The 21,672-nt window shown below is 40.9% G+C and overlaps 1 protein-coding gene across 4 annotated transcripts; it reads right to left on the bottom strand.

Moving 5' to 3' along the window:
• Positions 1-1,373: 1,373 nt before the first annotated feature.
• On the bottom strand, positions 1,374-21,473 carry SLC25A42 (solute carrier family 25 member 42). 4 transcript variants are annotated; one of them, XM_060785077.2, is made up of 8 exons: positions 21,339-21,473; positions 13,918-14,037; positions 10,634-10,745; positions 7,809-7,834; positions 5,788-5,954; positions 5,311-5,427; positions 4,192-4,343; positions 1,374-4,093 (listed from the first exon to the last, which is right to left on the bottom strand). In XM_060785077.2, the coding sequence occupies exons 2-8, from the start codon at positions 13,996-13,998 to the stop codon at positions 3,768-3,770; spliced, it is 981 nt and encodes a 326-aa protein (XP_060641060.1). In that variant the 5' UTR covers positions 13,999-14,037; positions 21,339-21,473; the 3' UTR covers positions 1,374-3,767. The 4 variants fall into 4 exon arrangements, with proteins under 4 accessions (XP_060641060.1, XP_060641061.1, XP_067329507.1 ...); XM_060785078.2 differs by having other exon boundaries at positions 21,405-21,465; XM_067473406.1 differs by lacking the exon at positions 21,339-21,473 and adding an exon at positions 16,295-16,464.
• Positions 21,474-21,672: the final 199 nt, after the last annotated feature.

The raw sequence follows: 21,672 nt of genomic DNA, 5'->3' as shown, positions 1-21,672 counted from the left end.
CCAGGCAACTCTTTCCCCAAGACCAGAGGACTGCAAGGCAAGCCTGACTGCAGGAGCGGCTGCACAGCCCCCCCCCCCCCCCCCCCCCCCCGTTGGGTGAAGGGACGATGCGAACCATGGGAAGGCTAGCAACTCTCCCACTTGGGCTCCACAACCCCTCTTTCACCCCCCCCCCCCAAAATCCTTTAAAAACCCTTACAAACTCTCCCGGAGGAAGGAGGGGAGATAAAGGGAAAGGAGAGAAGAAAGGAAGAAAAGGATAGGTGAAGAGAAGTTTATGAATGGAAGGAAAGGTAGAAGGAAAGAAAGAGGAAGGAAGGAAAAGGAGGCAGGGGTGGGAGAGGAAATGAAGGGAAGAGGCAGGGAAGGAACAAAGAAAGAAAGGAGGAAACTGGTGAATGGAAGAGAAGAATCAGAGAGTCCTAGAGTTGGGAGACACATGGTAGGCCATCCCGGCCAACCCCATTCTGTGAAGAAGCAGGAAAATCACATTCAAAGCACCCCCAACAGATGGCCACCTAGCCTCTGTTTCAAAGAGGCTTTTTTGAGTATTTTGGCCAGCATGAATATAACTGAAAAGCCTTGCAGCTTCAATGGCTGCTTCTCATTAATTTATTTTCCATACCACCTTGCACCTTAACAGCCCCCGGTGGCACAGTGGGTTAAACCCCTGTGCCGGCAGGACTGAAGACCGACAGGTCGCAGGTTCAAATCCGGGGAGAGGCGGATGAGCTCCCTCTATCAGCTCCAGCTCCTCATGCGGGGACATGAGAGAAGCCTCCCACAAGGATGATAAAACACCAAATCATCCAGGCGTCCCCTGGGCAACGTCCTTGCAGACAGCCAATTCTCTCACACCAGAAGCGACTTGCAGTTTCTCAGGTCACTCCTGACACAAAAAAAATACCTTAACAGCCTGGAATCTACTAGCCAGCAGGAAACCTTTGGTGGGAGGAGTTCCCTAGCCCAGATTGCGTCATGTCTGCAAATCCTCTGTTTTCTGAGGGCCACAGCAACACGTGGTGGGGTACAGCTAGTAAAATATATAGAAGTATTATTATTATTAGACTAATATATATTTAGGGAAATTATAATAGATATTATATAGGGATATTAGTCCTATTATTATAACAGGACAAATGCATATAGGGATATCTATATCTTATCTATTTATCTATACACACAATAAAAGTGAAAATCTGTATGTGCCTCCACAAACAGCTATAGCTCCCACTACTCAGGAGACACCAATGGCCCTTCCTCCGATGACATTGTAGATTATAGTGAGTGCGATGAACATGTACAAGAGACCTGCCAATATCCTCCGCAAACACCATATTGCCCACGACCCAAGTGAATGCTGAACCCAGGGCTTGGATAAAGCAAATTTCCTTTTATTATTAAATATACCTCCACTCTTGGCACAGATGTTTACAATTATTAGGGTCGCTATAAACATTAATATAAAACAACAACAACAAAAAGAGGACCGTTTGCTGTTATAAACACGCAAAAACCCACCGGGAAGGGAGAAAGAAAAACTCTGGGAAATATAGTTTTCTGGTGGGATCGGCAATGCAGCATTGGATTCTTTAAAGGTCTAGAAAATTGTCCAATAGTTTCATGTCTGGGAGAAACATAAAAATGTGCAAATCTGAGGTCATCGAGACAAGAAAAGAACTCCCATCATCCCCTATATATTTGTTCATTCAAACTCCCATAATCCCTATATTATTTTAACTTCACCCCCATCATCCCCACATGGTTGATACACTTGAACATTCTCCATATTAGTATTTAATTTGAACTCCCAGAGGATTGTATTAGATAGAGTTGGAAGAGACTTCCAGGGGCCATCTAGTCTGACCTCATTCTACTAGGCAGGAAGACATCATCAAAGCCCTTCCGACAGATGGCCATCCAGTCTGACCTCATTCTACCAGGCAGGAAGACATCATCAAAGCCCTTCCGACAGATGGCCATCCAGTCTGACCTCATTCTACTAGGCAGGAAGACATCACCAAAGCCCTTCCGACAGATGGCCGTCCAGTCTGACCTCATTCTACTAGGCAGGAAGTCATCATCAAAGCCCTTCTGACAGATGGCCATCCAGTCTCTGCTTAACCTATCCCAACATCCTCTGCTGCAATTTAATAATAATAATAATAATCATCATCATCATCATCATCATCATCACGCTGTCCGTTCCAAAGTCCGAGATGCCATATTCCCCCAGATTCCAAAACTTCAGGCCTCGATTCCCATTAAGTCCCGATGATTGAGGATGCTAGGTGCTGGAGTCCAGTTGGGGAAACACAGAGGGGTTGGGGTTTCTGTATAAGGAATTCTGATGGGACTTCAGGAAGGGTTTCTGGTTTCCATACAATTATTTTAGGGTGAAATTTCCAGAACGGTTTCCGGACAGAACTTCTGTATCAATTTCCAGACTGGATTTCCATATGGAATTTTTTAGACAGGACTTCTGAAAAGGGTTTTCGGATGGGACTTCCGTATGAGTTTCCAGAGTTTAGAGATGGGACATTGGCATAGGGTTTCCAAAATGGTTTCCATCTGGGTTTTCCGGATGAGACTTCTGGATGGGACTTTTGAATGGAGCCTCCGGATGGGCTTCTGTACAGGGTTCCCATCACAGTTTCCATCACAGACTTCCAGATGGATTTTCATACATGATTTCTGATTGGACTTCCAGACAAGTGTCCATATGGGGTTTCCGGAAGGACCTCTAGACGTGACTTCCGGATGGGTTTCCATACATGATTTCTGATGGGACTTCCAGATAGGTATACTTATGGCGTTTTTGTAGGACCGCCATACAAGGCTTCCAGATATGTATCCATACAGGACTTCCAGATGGTTTCCATACAGGATTTCCGATAAGACTTCCAGGTAGGTGTCCATACAGAATTTTCAACAGGACTTCCGGATGGGTTTCCATACAGATTTTCTGATGTAACTTCCAGATAGGTGTCCTTATGGGGTCTCCAGAAGGACCTACTGACGAGACTTCCAGATAGGTTTCCATACATGATTTCTGGTGGGTCTTGCAGGTAGGTGTCTTTATGGGATTTTCAGAAGAATCTCCCAATGAGACTTCCGGATGGGTTTCCCATACATGATTTCTAATGGGACTTCCAGATAGGTGTCCATATGGCATTTCCAGAAGGATTGCTGAATGAGACTTGCAGATGGTTTTCCATACAGGACTTCTAGATGGGTTTCCATACATGATTTACAATGGGATTTCCAGACAAGTGTTCATTTGAGGTTTCCAGAAGGAACTCTGGACAAGGCTTCCAGATAGATTTCCAGAAGGACCTCTGGACATGACTTCCGGGTGGCTTTTCATACAGGATTTCCGATGGGACTTCCAGACAAATGTCCATATGGGGTTTCCTCCAGACAAGGCTTTCAGATAGGTTTCCTTGCAGGACTTCCAGATGAGACTTCCAGATAGTTTCCACGCATGATTTCCAATCAGACTTCCAGATAGGTATCCTTATAGGTTTTCCAGAAGGACCTCTGGACAAGGCTTCCAGATAAGTTTCCATACAGGACTTCCAGATAGGCTTCCAGAAGGACCCCCCAATGAGACTTCAGGATTGACTTCCATACAATATTTCTGACGGGACCTCCAGATAGGTGTCCATATGGGGTTTCCAGAAGGACCTCCAGACAAGGCTTCCGGGTTGGGATTCCGTGTGGGGTTTCCGGGCAGTCTGCCCATTGGCCCCATTCCCTTCCGCCGCCTACCTCTCCACGTGGACACTCCGCTCCCACCGCCGGAGCAGGATCTGGGTGAGGTCGAAGGTCATGAAGCTGATGCCCACGGCGATAGGGCCCTTGACCCAGTTCATGCTTAGCCCCTTGTAGAGGCCCCGGACCAGGCCCTCCTCCCGGGCAATGTCCACCATGGTACCCAGGATGGAGCTGTAGGAGAAGCCCATCACGCCGGCCGTCTGCATCCGCCGGCGCACCACATCCAGTGGATAGGAGGCCGACTGGCCAATCAGGCCAGCACAGGCACCAAAGGCTAGGCGCTCCAGGGGGTACGGCTGCGAGCGTCCGCTGTGATCTGGGCATGAGAAAGGCAGAGAGGGACATGGTTGCCTGGCTGTCTGCACCACAATAGTGCTCCAAAACGGTCCACCAAAGCCAGAAACCCCTTCTTACCTGCATGAAACTTCTTGAGGGTCTCGTAGGTGAAGAAGCTCAGCCCGGCGTAAGGGATGACCCCCAGGATGGTGGGGGCAAAGCCCCGGTAGAGGGTCTTCAGGCCCTCCTCCCGTGAGATCCGGATGAAGACATGAACAATGTTGCTGTACCTTGGATAAGACAAATGGAAGGAAATTCATTCACATGTATGGCCATGCACTGCAAAGCATCCACTCACATTTATGGTCATGCAATACAATGCAAAATAAAACATTCACTTATATTTATGGCCAACGAATGCAATGCAATGCAAAGCATCTACTCACCTTTATGGCCAACCAATGCAATCCAGTACAAAGTATCCACTCACATTTATGGCCATGCAATGCAGTGCAAAGCATCTATTCACATTTATAGCCACGCAGTGTGATACAATGCAAAGCAAAGCATCCACTCACATTTATGGCCATACAATGCAATGCAAAGCATCTATTCACATTTATAGCCATGCAGTGTGATACAATGCAAAGCAAAGCATCCACTCACATTGATGGCCATGCAATGCAATGCAAAGCATCCACTCACATTTATAGCCATGCAGTGTGATACAATGCAATGCAAAGCAAAGCATCCACTCACATTTATGAAATGAAACACAATGCAAAACATCCACTCACATTTATGGCCATGCAATGCAATGCAAAGAACCCACTCATATTTATGGCCAACCAATGCAATACATCAACTCATATTTATGGTCAACCAATGTAACACAATCCAAAGCACCCACTCACCTTTATAGCCATGCAATGCAATGCAAACTGCCCACTCACATATATGGCAAAGCAATGCGAAGTATCCACTCACCTTTATGGCCATGCAATGCAATGCAAAGCATAGCATCCACTCACATTTATAGCCATACAGTACAATGCAATGCAATACAATACAAAACATCCACAAACATTTATAGCCATGCAATGTGATGCAATGCAAAGCATCCACTCACTTTGATGGCCAACCAATGCAATGCAATGTAAAGCATCCACTCACCTTTATGGCCAGCCAATAAAATGCAGTGTAAAGCACCCACTCACATTTATGGCCTCATAATGCAATACAAAGCAATCCACTCACATTTCCTTAGGGGTCACCGCCATCCGTGCCCGCACCAGGTCCAAGGGATACGTCAACATGGCTGCCGTGGTCCCCGCCAGTGAACCAGCCACAAAGCGCGGCAGCGGGGTCAGAGCCCTGGATAATAACAACAACACAGTAGACTCTCAGCTAACCTAAAACTCTCAAACAACCAGCACTCAAAAGAATTGACAAAATCATGTCTAGTCTTTTCACTGTTATATTTCAATACAAATACTCTAGATAATCCAATTCCAACTTAAAAGGAATGCACCATCCGATCTCTCCAAATAGATGGCCATCCAGCCTCATAGACATTAGAAGAGTTATGGGCTATAGACCATGGAATCCTAGTTGGGAGGGACCCCAAGGAGTCATCCATTCTGTTAAGTAGTTTAGGAAGACACAATCTGATCCCTCCCGACAGATGGCCACCTAGCCTTGGTACGTAAACAAGACACCCGATCTTTGCCTTACTTTCCCTGGAAGCCATAATAGCTCCCCAAGAGCTGCTTGTATTCCTCGTGGGCACAGAACTGGATGGCGGCATAAGGGATGACCCGCACCATGGTGGCTGAGTTGCCGCGCCAAAGGCTGAAGAAGCCCTCATGGAGGTAGGTGCGGTAGACCAGCCGGTAGGCCTCCTGCAAGAAGCGGGGAACACTTATGAATGATAAGAGTTGAAAAAACCACTAAAGGCCATCCAGTCCACCCCCTCCTGCCACAAAGGAAGACACCATCAAAGCCCACCTGAGAGATGCCCATCCAGACTCTGATCAATGATAATATTACTAACTAGATTGGATACCCGGCGTTGCCCTGGTTATTTGAAAAACTCAATTTTTAATTGTACAAAATGCATAAGGTTGTGGGTAAACTACAACTCATATCCTGCCAGGTTAACCCCCTGAAATCCGTTAGGACTTAAAGTTTGTTATGTTGGGTAAGTTTGCTCTAGATGCATCATAGGTGGGGTTCAGTGTGCTCTCTGGCTGCAGGGTAAACTACAACTCCCACTATGGTGAGTCAGACCCCTCAAATCCCTTCAGTAGGTTGAGTTAGTTCTGGGGTTTCTGTGTGCCAAGTTTGGTCCAGGTCCATCATCGGTGGAGGTCAGTTTCTCTGGTTGTGGGTGAACTACAACTCCCAGAAAGGAAGGTCAGTTCCCTCCAAACCCCTCCAATAATCAATTTTCAGCATATGAGGTATGTGTGCCTAGATTGGTCCAGATGAATTACTGTTTGAGTTCACAGTGCTCTCTGGTTGTAAGTGAACTACAACTCCCTCAAATCAAGGTGAATTTCCCCCAAAGACCTCCAGTATTTTTTGCTGGTTGTGAGGGCTGTGTGTGCCAAGTTTGGTCCAATTCCATCGTTGGTGAAGTTCAGAGTGGTCTTTGATTGCAGGTGAACTAAAAATCCCAGTACCTACAACTCCAGAATGTCCAGGCCAATTCCCCTCAAAACCCACCAGTATTCAAATGTGGGCATGCCAAGTTTGGTCCAGATCCATCATTGTTTGGGTTCATAGTGCACTTTGGATGTAGGTGAACTACAACTCCTATAAATCCCTCCAAAGACCTCCAGTATTTTTGTTGGTCATGGGGGTTCTGGGTGCCAAGTTAGTTTCAGGTCCATCATTAGTGGAGTTCAGAGTGCTCTTAGGTGTTTAAGATCAATACTGGAACTATACATCCCAGTACCTACAACTTCTATAAATCATGGTGAATTATCTCTAGTATGTTCAGTTGCTGATCAGTTCCTCTGTTTTTTGTGTGCCATAGAAAAGAATAGGAAAGGGTTAAGGGAGTAGGCGGGGTCTTGCAAATTCCACTACAAATGGAGAGAGAAAGAACACTGGGATGTCTGTGGTGGAGGAAACACAGAAAATCTAGGATGAAATTGTCCTGCTATGAAAGCTTTCACTTGGGTGGTGGGCAGGATGGTGTTTGTGAAGGACATCAGCAGGGGTCTTGTACATGTTCATGGCACTCTCTGTAACCTGCAGTGTCATTGGAGGGAGGGCCTTTGGTGTCTCCTGAGTTGTGGGGACTATAGTTTGTGGAAGCCACTTGTTTATGTAAGTGGACACTCGAAACACACATACATATTTTCACTTTTATTATCTGTATAGAAGATAGATAGATAATAGATAGATAGATAGATAGGTAGATAGGTAGATTACAGACTTCTAGAGTTGGAAGGGCCCCCAAAGGCCATCCAGTCCACCCCCCTTTGAGAAAGGAAGACACCATCAAAGCCCTCCCCACAGATGGCCATCCAGCTTCTGATTCAAAAACCTCAAAGTAGTCAAGATGTCACTAGAGATCAAAGGGACCCCCCCCCCCCAATGCCACCCCATCCAGTTTTTGTTTTTAAATGCCTGAGGCTGGATGGCCATCTGTCGAGAGGAATTGAATGTTGTTTACCTCCCTGGAAAGAATGGGGTTTTGACTGGATGGTCTTCGAGGTTCCCCAGATAAATGGAGGCAGCCTTACCTTTGCAGAAAAACGGTTCGACGACACTGAAAAGGAAAAGAAGTCGCCATTAGGAAGGCACGGTCAAAACGGAAGCTTCTTAAACACACGTGACAAACCCACCCTCCCCTTTTATTATCTTGTATTTCTTTTACATTGCACTCAAATGAATGGGTTTGATGGGCTTTCACAATGTGTATTTTAATAGCCTTGTATTTAAGTGCGATTTCTATGCTTTAGTTTTCAATTTTCATATGGTTCTGCTTTTTGGAGTTCGACACTTTGAGAGAGAGAAGGAGTAAGATATTATTACTATTATTAACGTAACCTTTGATCTTCTCTGAGTCTCCCTTAGAGAGTAAATCAGGATAATAATAATAATAATAATAATAATAATATATTATTGTTATTATTATTATTATTATTATTATTATTATTATTAACATAACCTTTGAACTGTTGTAACTCTCCTTAAGAGTAAAACAGGTTGTTAATAATAATATGATTATAATATTATTATTATTTAACACAACCTTTGAGTAGCTTTGACTCTCCTTAAGAGAGGAGAGCGGAATTATGATGGTGATGATAAAAATAACAGTATTTTATTTAGAGTATTTATATTCCGTTCTTCTCACCCTGAAGGGGACTGAGAATGGATCACAGAACACAAATGCAGCAAACATTCAGTGCTGTTATACACTGACAAGACAAGACAACTATACATAGATTGAGATATATAGGCTTTCCCATCTTCTGCATTTTGGAGGCTGTGCTTGATTCCAGCCACAGGGGGTGCTATTGCTCCGCTTTCCCTGCTGAAGAGCTTTGTTCATAAACTTCCTCCTTGATAGAATTGCTGGCATTTTTCTGGCATTTCCTTAGGGGTGCCTTAAATACCTCCCCGCTTAAGCGGTGCCTATTTATCTGTTCACATTGCTGTTTTCAAAAGTGCTAGGTAGGCAGAAGCTGGGCTAAAGATCAGGAGCTCACCCCAACCCAGACTTCAAAGTGTTAGCCTTTCAGTTGGCAAGGTTTACTGCAGCTGGCGGTTAACCTGCTGTGTGAAAGCCTGGCCCTAATAGTAATAATTAGATTATTATTATTATTATTATTATTATTATTCACACAATTTTTGAGCAGCTTTGAGACTCATTAAGAGAATAAAACAAGATAATAATGACATGATTATATTATTATTTATTCACATAACCTTTGAGCTGCTTCGAGCCTCTTAAGAGAGAATATGATGATAGTAGTAATGATGATATTATTATTCACACAACTTTTGAGAAGCTTTGAATTGCCTTAAGAGAGTAAAATAGGATTATTATGATTATGAATATGATTATTATTTGTAGTGCCATGGCTCAATGTGATAGAATCCTGGGAGTTGTAGCTTCACGAAAGGCACGCCTCAACTCCATTTGTACCGCCATAGCTCCATTTGATAGAATCCTGGGAGTTGTAGTTTCACTAAAGTCATGCCTTCACTCAATTTGGACAACCATGGCTAAATGCGATAGATTCCTGGGAGTTGTAGTTTCACCAAGGGCACACTATTGAGTCCCCTTCGGGGTGAGAAAAGCGGCATACAAATGTTGCAAATAAATAAATAAATAATGCGATGGAATCCTGGGAGTTGTAGTTTCACCGAGGGAACGCTGTCACTCCATGTGTACTGCTATGACTCAATGCGACGGGATCCTGGGAGTTGTAGTTTCACGAAGGGCACGGCGTTACTCCATTTGTACTGTCATGGCTCAATGCGACAGGATCCTGGGAGTTGTAGTTTCACGAAGGGCATGCTGTCACTCCATGTGTTCCGCCATGGCTTAATACTATGGATTCCTGGGATTTGCAGTTTCACTAAGATCACACCTTCACTCCATGTGACTGCCATGGCGAAATGCGATGGAATATTGGGATTAGTAGTTTCACTAAGGGCATGCCATCACTCCATGTGTACTGTCATAGCTCAATGCGATACATATATTATTCACATAACCTTTGAGATACTTTGAGTAGAACAGGATGATGATGATGATGATTATTATTATTATTCACATAACCTTTGAGCTGCTTTGAGTTAAGAGAGAAAAGCTGGATTATGATGATATTAGCATTATTCACACAACCTTTGAGCAGCTTTTAGTTTCCTTAAGAGAGGAAAGAGGGATACAAGTTGTTGTTGTTGTTGGTATTCATCTGCACCCTATTTCGCCCCACAAAAAGTCAATTTCGGAATGGGTTTTGTGTGTCTGCGAGGAAAGGATTATACGTATATATGGGAATCGTCGGATTAACACTGGATTTTCAGCTCTTCCCGGAAAAGGAAGGAAAGCCCACTTTTCAAAACCGAGAGATTAAATCGCCTTGATTTCCTTTGGGGATTAAAGCAGCAGATGAGATGTTGCGGGGAAAGCAATTCTAAGCAGGATCTTAATGTGTATACTGTATATATTCTTTATATGCTTCATTCAACGAATCCCTTCCAATTCTAGGATTCTATTAGGATTTGAATTGTCTTTAAACGGGACTTAAATGGAAGGTCTTCATGTTTGGAGGCCTTTAAAAAGGGACTGGAAGGGCTTCTTTCAACACAGTTCAAGTTGTGCCTTCCTGCAAGGCAATGGGCCAGACTAGATGGCCTTTGGGGTCCCTCCCATCTATAATTTTGTTTAATACACATTGAACCTGGAAGGGGAATTGTGTCTCCATCTCTGGAAAGGCTGGAGGGACCTCTTTCAGGAAGGCTCAAGTTGTGCCTGCCTGCCTGGCCGAATAGGGGTGGACTACATGACCTCTAGCGGTCCCTTTCCCAACCTAGGATTCGGCAGCCTTACCTTGGAAGATGATTTTCGTCCGGTCCAGGGGGGCCACGGCAGTTTTGGCCACGGCTCCGGCAAGCGCTCCAGACATCAAGGAATGGACCACATTCCTCTGCTCTTGGACGCCCTGCGAGGGAGAAACCCTAGAATTGCCCTGATTGTCCATACAATGCCCCTGTTCAGTACAATAAATATGACATGCATAGATTATTATTATTATTATTATTATTATTATTATTATTATTATTATTTGTATATAGATGGGGAACTCTTTGATTGACAATATGAAAGAGGTAATAATATAATATAACCGTTGAGCTGCTGAACTTGCTGACTGAAAGGTCGGCGGTTCAAATCTGGGGAGTGGTGTGAGCTCCCGCTGTTAGGCCCAGCTTCTGCCAACCTAGCAGTTCAAAAACATGCAAATGTGAATAGATCAATAGGTACTCCCTTGGTGGGAAGGTAACGGCACTCCATGCAGTCATGCTGGCCACATGACCTTGGAGGTGTCCACAGGCAACACTGGCTCTTCAGTTTAAGCATGGAGATGAGCAACATCCCGTAGAGTCGGACACGACTACAGTACATGTCAGGGGAGACCTTTACCTTAATAATATAATAATATGCTTTATTCTGCTCTATCTCCCTGAGGGAACTCAGGGCAGATTAAAGTACACATATACAGCAAACAGTCAATGCGGTTATACAATGAACAAAGGCAGACAGTATATAAACAGAGGTAAAGGCTTCCCATCTTTGTCCATCTCCGGCATCTGGAGGCTGTGCCATGAGGATTGCTGTCGTTCCATCTTCCTTGCCGAGCTTTATTGTCTTTAGATGCTCTCCCAATGGAATCCGCATGGGCATCTTTTATTATCTCCCCGCCAAAGCAGTACCTATTTATCTACTCACATTACTGCTAAGTGAGCAGAAGCTGGGCTGACATTTGGGAGCTCACTGCAGCCTGGGCTTGAACTGCCGACTTTCAAGCAGCAAGATTTTCTGTAATTGGCGGTTTAACCCGCTGTGCTAAAGCCTGGTATTATTATTATTATTATTATTTGTATATAGAATTGAGGGCACTTGAATTGACAATCGTTCAGAGATATTATTATTTGTCTGTAACATGGGGGACACTTGGATTGACAATATGAAAGGGATATTATTATTATTATTATTATTATTATTATTTGTATATAGAATTGGGGCACTTGGATTGACAACAGTTCATGTGAAAGAGATATTATTATTATTATTATTATTATTATTATTTGTTTGTTTATAGCAGGGGAGACACTTGGATTGACAATGTGAAAGGGATATTATTATTATTATTATTTGTATATAGGAGGGAAAACACTTGGATTGACAATGTGAAAGGGATATTATTATTATTATTATTATTATTATTATTTCTATATAGAATTGGGGGCACTTGGATTGACAACAGTTCATGTGAAAGAGATATTATTATTATTATTATTATTATTATTATTATTTGTTTGTTTATAGCAGGGGAGACACTTGGATTGACAATGTGAAAGGGATATTATTATTATTATTATTTGTATATAGGAGGGAAAACACTTGGATTGACAATGTGAAAGGGATATTATTATTATTATTATTATTATTATTTCTATATAGAATTGGGGGCACTTGGATTGACAACAGTTCATGTGAAAGAGATATTATTATTATTATTATTATTATTATTTGTTTGTTTATAGCAGGGGAGACACTTGGATTGACAATGTGAAAGGGATATTATTATTATTATTATTTGTATATAGGAGGGAAAACACTTGGATTGACAATGTGAAAGGGATATTATTATTATTATTATTATTATTATTATTTCTATATAGAATTGGGGGCACTTGGATTGACAACAGTTCATGTGAAAGAGATATTATTATTATTATTATTATTATTATTATTTGTTTGTTTATAGCAGGGGAGACACTTGGATTGACAATGTGAAAGGGATATTATTATTATTATTATTTGTATATAGGAGGGAAAACACTTGGATTGACAATGTGAAAGGGATATTATTATTATTATTATTATTATTATTATTTCTATATAGAATTGGGGGCACTTGGATTGACAACAGTTCATGTGAAAGAGATATTATTATTATTATTATTATTATTATTATTTGTTTGTTTATAGCAGGGGAGACACTTGGATTGACAATGTGAAAGGGATATTATTATTATTATTATTTGTATATAGGAGGGAAAACACTTGGATTGACAATGTGAAAGGGATATTATTATTATTATTATTATTATTATTATTATTTCTATATAGAATTGGGGGCACTTGGATTGACAACAGTTCATGTGAAAGAGATATTATTATTATTATTATTATTATTATTATTTCTATATAGCAGGGGAGACACTTGGATTGACAATATGAAAGGGATATTATTATTATTATTATTATTATTTGTATATAGGAGGGAAAACACTTGGATTGACAATGTGAAAGGGATATTATTATTATTATTATTATTATTTGTATATAGAATTGAGGGCACTTGGATTGACAACAGTTCATGTGAAAGAGATATTATTATTATTATTATTATTATTATTTGTATATAGGAGGGAAAACACTTGGATTGACAATGTGAAAGGGATATTATTATTATTATTATTATTATTTGTATATAGAATTGAGGGCACTTGGATTGACAACAGTTCATGTGAAAGAGATATTATTATTATTATTATTATTATTTATTTCTATATAGCAGGGGAGACACTTGGATTGACAATATGAAAGGGATATTATTATTATTATTTGTATATAGGAGGGAAAACACTTGGATTGACAATGTGAAAGGGATATTATTATTATTATTTGTATATAGGAGGGAAAACACTTAGATTGACAGTGTGAAAGGGATATTATTATTATTATTATCATCATCATCATCATCATCATCATTATTATTTGCATATAGGAGGGGGACACTTGGATTGTCAATGTGAAAGGGATATGATGATGATTACTATTTGTATATAGGATGAGCGGCACTTGGATTGACAATAGTTGTTGTGAAAGGTATATTATTATTATTATTATTATTATTATTATTATTATTATTAGCCAAGACTGTGCTGCAGCGGTGAAAAAGGCCAATACGATTCTAGGCTGCTTCAATGGGAAATCTAAATGGAGGGAAGTTGTAGTCTATTTTGGAATGACCCTGTCCTGCACAAAAGCATTTCAAGGAGGAGATGGTCAAGCTGGGAGAGACGGACGTAGCCAGAGGGGCTCACCTCAGGCAAGGCGTGGAACGTGGCCTCTGCATCCGTCCTCTTCAGACCCACTTGCCCTTCGACCACTCGACCATCACCCATGCCAGGCGGACCGGCGGGCGAGAAGGGGAACCAGGGCACCTGGAAGAGAGGAATAATGGGAGTTATCGTTTCACTAAGGGCATGCCTAGAGTGTAGAACGAATGTAGCTTGACTCTGTTTCTACTACCATGGCTTAACAGTATGGACTCCTGGGAGTTGTAGTTTCACTAAGGGCACACTGTCACTCCATGTCTTCCACCATGGCTTAATACTATAGACACCTGGGAGCTGTAGTTTCACCAAGGGCACGCCTTCATCCCATGTGTACTGCCATGGCTCAATGTGATGGAATCCTGTGAGCTGCAGTTTCACTAAAAGCACACCTTCACACTATTTGCACTGCTTAATGCGAAGGAATCCTTGGAGCTGTAGTTTCACTAAGGGCAAGCTGTCACTCCATGTGTATTGCTACGGCTCAATGCGATGGAATCCTGGAAGTTGTAGTTTCACTAAGGGCACATCTTCACTCCATGTGTTCCACCATGGTCTAATACTATAGACACCTGGGAGCTGGAGTTACACTAAGGGCATGTATTCCATTATGGCCTAATACTATAGACTCCTGGGAGTTGTAGTTTCACTACGGGTACACTGTCACTCCATGTGTTCCGACATGGCCTAATACTGTAGACTCCTGGGAGTTGTAGTTTCACTAAGGACACACCATCACTCCATGTGTTCCACCATGGCCTACTACTGTAGATTCCTGGGAGTTGTAGTTTCACTAAGGGCACACCTTTACTCCATTTGTATTGCCGCAGCTCACTGCGACGTAATCATGTGAGTTGCAGTTTCACTAAGGGCACGCTGCCACTCCATGTGTACTGCCATGGCCTAATGTGATCGAATCCTGGGATTTTTAGTTTCACCAAGGGCCCGCCGTCACTCCATGTATCAATGCAACATAATCCTGGGAGTTGTAGTTTCACTAAGGGAATTTCTACACTGTAGAATGTCTGCAGCTTGACCCCATTTGTACTGCCATGATTTAAGGTCCTCTAATCCTGGAAGTTATAGTTTCACTAAGGGCACACCTACACTGTAAAAAGAACGTTATTTTTCTTTTCCGGCCCGGACTTTTTTTTTATAAGAAAGCCATAAAAGAAGGGAAGGGATTAAGGCCAAAGAGGAGGCAGGCATTCGGCGAAACAAAACTCCTTTTCATTGAGAGAAAACAAGAAAGGATATTTTTTTCTTGCCAGGAAAAGAGCCACCAAAAGAATTAAAAACTGCAAATAAACCCTAAAGCTAAGTTATAATTTGTTGTGACATTGCCATCCGCTCACATTTGTTCCCCATTCATCAAACAGAATGGAAAGGGGGGTCCCACAAAGGACATCAAGACCAACCCCAGACAGGAGGGTACCACTAAGGAACACCCTTTATATGGATTTCTCCTTTTGAGGCTGAGAATGGAAGGAAGCAGAAAGTGAAAGGAAAAAGAGAGAAAGCAATGAAGGAGATGAAAGGGAGGACAGAAGAAAGAGGAGACAGAAGAAGAAAAGAAAATGGGGAAGAAAACAGGAAAAATGTAAGAAAATGGGAGGAAGTGGAAGAAATAGGAAAGAGAAAAAGGAAAGGAAGAAAGTGAAAGGAAAGAAAGATGGATGGAAAGAAAGAAGGACGTGAATGGAAAGGAAAGAGAAAAAAGAAGTGGAAGAAAGAAGAAAGAGAAAAAAGAGAGGAAGGAAGGAAGGGAGGGAGGGAGGAAGGAAGGAAGGAAGGAAGGAAGAAAAGAAAGAAGGAAAGGAATGTAAGAAAGAAAAAGGAAGGAAGGAGACAAATAGAAAGGGGAAGAAAGAGATAAAGAGAAAAAAGAATGGAAGAAAGAAAGGAGAAAGGAAAGAAAGAAGGAAAAAGGGGGAAGAAAGATACAAAGAGAAAAAAGAATGGAAGAAAGAAATAAAAAGAAAGGAAAGAAGGAAGGAAGGAAGGAAGGAAGGAAGGAAGGAAGGAGAAAGGGGAAGAAAAATATAAAGAGAAAAAAATAATAGAAGGAAGAAAGAAAGAAGAAAAGAAGGAAGGAAGAAAAATGAAAGGGGAAGAAAGAGATAAAGAGAAAAAATGTAAGAAAGAAGGAAGGCAGGAAAAGAGAAGAAAAGAAAGAAGAACAAAGAGATAAAGAAGAAAAAGACTGGAAGAAAGAAGAAACGAGAGAAGAAAAGAAATAAGAAGACAGACAGACAGACAGACAGAAAGAAAGAAAGGGAAGAAAGAGATAAAGAGGGAAAAAAGAATGGAAGAAAGAAAGAAAGAAAGAAAGAAGCAAGGAAAGAAAGAAAGACAAACAAGCCACCTTACAAATGTTCTAGGTCAGAGGTATGCCTGGCTTCAGGAATTTCCCCTTTGCAATTCTTGTTCCGAAAACAACCACCAGGAAAGTTGCAGTTTCCAAAGTACGGAGTGACTTCTGGCCCAGATAAGGCCGCTGCCTGCTCTTTTCTGCCAGGCCCAGATAATGGGAGAATGGGTTGGAGGCCAAAAAAACCCTTTGGGAGGAAACCCGACACGGTTGTTGCTAAATTTGAACCGCAAAGTCCACGGGGCAAGGCAGCAGGGAGGGAAAGCAAAACAGGACAAGAAAAAGGGGTGATTTTCCACTGGGCTTCTAACTGGGTTAAATCAACAGTGTAGGCACACCCTATTGGGGAATTCAGTTTGCAGAACGCACCAATGCGAATCAAACTCTTATTGGCCTCTGTTAGGAGGACTTTAGCAGTGTCTTTCAGATTGGGGTTGGATTAGATGACCTTTAGGGCTCTCCTTTCAACTCAATGGTCCAAGGGGCTTCTAGGGAGAAATAAAGTCCAAACTCCACAAATCAAGATCGAGACAGAGGATGCAGATATTGATATATAGTCTATTATAATAGACTATACACAATATGTATTATCTTCTTTCTAAGCTATTTTTCCAATGGAGGTATTAGAATATATTATAATAATTATATTATATACATGATATATTATATCGTATATAATATACATTCTATTATACTATAATATATTATATATTATAATATATTATATATAGTGTAATATATATTATACTATATTATACACGATTATATTATATAAATGTTATATATCATGTATATAATATATATTATATTATACTATACTATATAATAAAATATACATTCTATTATACAATAATATTATATAATATATTTATACTATATTATACATAATATATTACATTATGTACTTAATATATTATATATCATATATAAGATAATAAATTCTACTATATAATATACATGATATATTACATTATATACATGATACATATCATGTGTTGTATGTTATACTATATAAATATATAAAATATTTATATTATACATAATATATTACATCATATACATGATATATGTGTTATATATAATTTATCATAAAAGGTAAAGTAGACATTAAATCTACTCGTGTCCGACTCTGGGGGGGGGGGGGTAGTGCTCATCTCCATTTCTAAGCTGAAGAGCCAGCATTGTCCGTAGATGCCTCCTATGCCATGCGGTCGGCATGACTGCACAGACCAATATTACCTATTGATCTACTCACATTTGCATGTTTTCGAACTGCTAGGTTGGCAGAAGCTGGGGCTAACAACGGGAGTTCACCCCACTCCCTGGATTCGAACCGCCGACCTTTCAGTCAGCAAGTTCAGCAGCTCAGTGGTTTAACCTACTGCACCACCGGGGGCTCCTATAATATATCATACTATATAATATATGTGTGTATGTGTGTGTGTGTGTGTATATATATATATATATATATATATATATATATATATACATATACACACACACACACATATATAATATGGAGCCCCCAGTGGCGCAGTGGGTTAAAGCATTGAGCTGCTGAACTTGTTGACCGAAAGGTCACAGATTCAAATCCAGTGAACAGCGTGAGCTCCCACTGTTAGCCCCAGCTTCTGCCAACTTAGCAGTTCAAAGACATGCAAATGTGAGTAGATTAATAGGCACTGCTCTGGCGGGAAGGTAATGGCGCTCCAAGCACTCATGACAGCCACATGACCTTGGTGGTGGCTACGGACAACACCGGCTCTTCGGCTTAGAAATGGAGATGAACACCAACTCCCAGAGTCAGACACGACTGGACTGAATGTCAGGGGAAAACCTTTACCTTTATATTATACTATACATATTATATTATATATGTGTTATATGTGTTATATATAATATATCATACTATATAATATAATAATAATAATATATGCTATAAAATATGTATATCATACAAAATATATTACATATGTGATATGATTATAATATTGTGTGTGTGTGTTATGAGATCTGCAGGTTATGAGCACTCAACTGTGGAAAGCTGCCTTGGGAGGGCCACACACTCTCAGCCTCAAAGACCAACAAATTCAATAAATCATTTTTTTTTTAATTGTTGCTCTACCTCCAAGGTTAGTTTTTCCTATAGTCTCGGAACCCGATTGGCGAGAGAAAATGACATCAAGAAATTAAATTTTAATTGTGTTTTTCCCAGTCTACCTCACAGGGTTGGTTTTTCCCATGGTACATTCGTAGAAGGGAGAGGAGAAAATAAAGCCATATAATAATAACAACAGCAAAACAACAAAAACACCACCACCACCACCATATTATTATTATTATTATTATTATTATTATTATTATTGTACAATATATATTACATATATTTATATATCCATTTGGAGCACACCTTTACCCCACTGGGGATTACAATGGATCTTTCCCTTATCCTTTTATGAGGGGGACCTTTGACCTTTCCCCATCCAAAAAATACTAGAATCCAAGCTGGTTAACCTTTAGCTTTGTAAAGCTCCAGGTTTTTCGAACTTTGGTCTCTGGAAATATACATTTTGGGGCTAAGAATTAACCCTTTCAATTTAGGAGGTTAACCCTTTCCTGGCAGATATGATGATGATGATGATGATCTTCCAGGAAAGACTTTTGTTATTATTATTATTATTATTATTATTATTACCACCACTAATTTTATTATTTTAAATTATTATATATTATTATTGTTGTTGTTGTTATTGTTATTATTTTTGCCAGAAAATGTTTTTCTTGTTATTACTATTATATTATTTTTATTACTATTATTATATATTATTCTTGTTGTTATTGTTATTGATGTTATTATTATTTTATCCCAGGAAGGCTTTCATTATTATTACTATAGTGATTACTATATATTATTATTGTTTTTATTATTATTTTCTCCCAGGAAAGACGTTTGTTATTATTATTATTATAACTATTATTACTTATTATTATTATTATGGGAGCCCCCGGTGGCGCAGTGGGTTAAACTCCTGTGCCGGCAGGACTGAAGACCGACAGGTCGCAGGTTCAAATCCGGGGAGAGGCGGATGAGCTCCCTCTGTCAGCTCCAGCTCCTCATGCGGGGACATGAGAGAAGCCTCCCACAAGGACGATAAAAACATCAAATCATCCGGGCGTCCTCTGGGCAACGTCCTTGCAGACGGCCAATTCTCTTACACCAGAAGCGACTTGCAGTTTCTCAAGTCGCTCCTGACACGACCAAAAAAAATAATATTATTATTACTATTACTATTATTATTATTATTATTCCCCCTCAATGGACTGTCACCTTGTCGTGGTGAGGGGGCTTGCGTGTTCCAATGAACCTGCGGGCACAACGACTGAAGTCGTGCACTCCCAGGAGTGGCTCCGGGGGAGGTTCCAGACCATTATTTATTTATTTACATTATTTCTATCTCGCCCATATCAGCCCGAAGGTGACTCAGGGCGGCATACACAGTCGGCACAATTCGATGCCATAAAAAATACATACATTGATAAAGCAAAACAAGAGAAACATTATAGTACATTTAAACATAAAGACAGTGCATAATAACAATTTAAAAAACGATGTCCTTTCGTTCAAATCCTCATCCGTTCCATCGTCTTGGCCGTTCCTGGGTCATTTTCCGATTCGGGTTTGTCTATTTATCCCGAGGTTCTGAATGCTTGCTCGAAGAGCCAAGTTTTTACTCTTTTTCGAAAGGTCAGGAGGGAGGGGGCTGATCTAATATCCCTAGGCAGGGAGTTCCACAGGCGAGGGGCCACCACAGAGAAGTACCTGTCTCTCGTCCCTGCCAGATGTCATCAGAAGACATTATCTTCTTCCAGGAAAGGCATTTGTTGTTATTACTATAACATTATTATTATTATTATTATTATTATTATTATTATGCCAAAGGTAAAGTTTTCCCCTCGACATAAAGTCCAGTTGTATCCAACTCTGGGGGCTGGTGCTTATTTCCATGTCTAAGCCGAAGAGCCGGCGTTGTCCGTCCAAGGTCCTCTGGCCAGCATGACTGCATGGAGTGCCGTTACCTTCCCACGAAAGCAGTACCTATTTATCTATTATTATTATTTTCTCCCAGGAAAAGCTTTCATTATTATTATTATTACTACTACTACTACTATTATAATATATTATTATTATTACTATTGTTATTACTGTTATTATTTTCTCCCATGAAAGGCTTTTGTTATTATCACTATCACTAACACACACACACACAATTACTATTATTATTACTATTATATATTATTATTATTTGAAACACAACAAGATGAGTCCACAGCAAACAAAGTCACTATGCTGGCTGTTGTATTGGATCACATGTCAGACACTTCTCAAGTGTCTAAGATTTTGTGATGTGTCGGCGAATAATGCATGCAGATCCCAGTAAGGTGGCCTTTTGGAGCTGACAGATGGTAATTTTGTCAGCGCCGATTGTGTTTAAGTGCAGGCCAAGGTCTTTAGGCACTGCACCCAGTGTGCTGATCACTACTGGGGCCACCTTGACTGGCTTGTGCCAGAGTCTTTGCAGTTCGATCTTTAAATCCTCCTATCGTGTCAGCTTTTCCAGTTGTTTATTATATATTATTATTATGAATTATTATTATTATTATTTTCCCCCAGGAAAGTCTTTCATCATCATTATTATTACGGCATCTTAATTAACACCCCTCTCCCAAATATTTCAGAAATTCCAGATTCTAATCAATGCAAAATTTGGATAATATCTATATAACATTTTATGGGGAGCAGTAACAATATATCTTTAATATCCTCCCCCCAAATAATTCAGGACCCCCTTCAAAAAAGCAAACTTTAAAAACCCACTTCCACTTTATCCCCATTTCAGATCCCTTTAAATCCCTTCTCTTCCCATTAATTCTCCATAGCCCCCCTCCTAATAATCCTGCCCCCAACTTTATTGGGAGACCCATTAAGGGTTTGAATCCCGCTTTAAGTCCCCCTCTATACACATCCTTGCAAACTCACCCCCAATTATTAGGATTGTTTTCTTGGGAGTTGAAGGAGCAGCTCCCTTACTGCGCATGCGCGTACCCCATAGCCCAGCCAAATTCCACCACCGTCGCCTTCGCTTCTCCTTCTGGACTCGTCCTCCTAGGCCACGCCCCCCACGCCCCCGTCTCGGCCAATCAGCGCGGACAGATCCGAAAAGGGAGGAGCGACGAGGAAGGGGAGGGGCCAGAAGGAGACGAGGAAGAAATGAGCAGGGGCGGGCCAGAAGGCGGGCTGTTTTGATTCGACTGGCAGGCGCGGCGACCAATAAGTGTGCGACTTCTTGTCTTCAACTGCCAAACTACAACTC

Source organism: Anolis sagrei, chromosome X (assembly GCF_037176765.1).
Source record: "Anolis sagrei isolate rAnoSag1 chromosome X, rAnoSag1.mat, whole genome shotgun sequence".
Lineage (NCBI taxonomy): Eukaryota > Metazoa > Chordata > Lepidosauria > Squamata > Dactyloidae > Anolis > Anolis sagrei.
This window is presented reverse-complemented; position numbering and strand designations above follow the sequence as displayed.

Bases quoted from the DNA above. Each gene is read 5' to 3' on its own strand.
- SLC25A42 (XM_060785077.2), bottom strand. From the start codon at position 13,998: ATGGGTGATGGTCGAGTGGTCGAAGGGCAAGTGGGTCTGAAGAGGACG. The intron at 10,746-13,917 runs GTGAGCCCCTCT...TCTCCCTCGCAG, and splicing joins CGTTCCACGCCTTGCCTGAG to GGCGTCCAAGAGCAGAGGAA. The intron at 4,344-5,310 runs GTGAGTGGATTG...GTCTTATCCAAG, and splicing joins GCGGTGACCCCTAAGGAAAT to GTACAGCAACATTGTTCATG.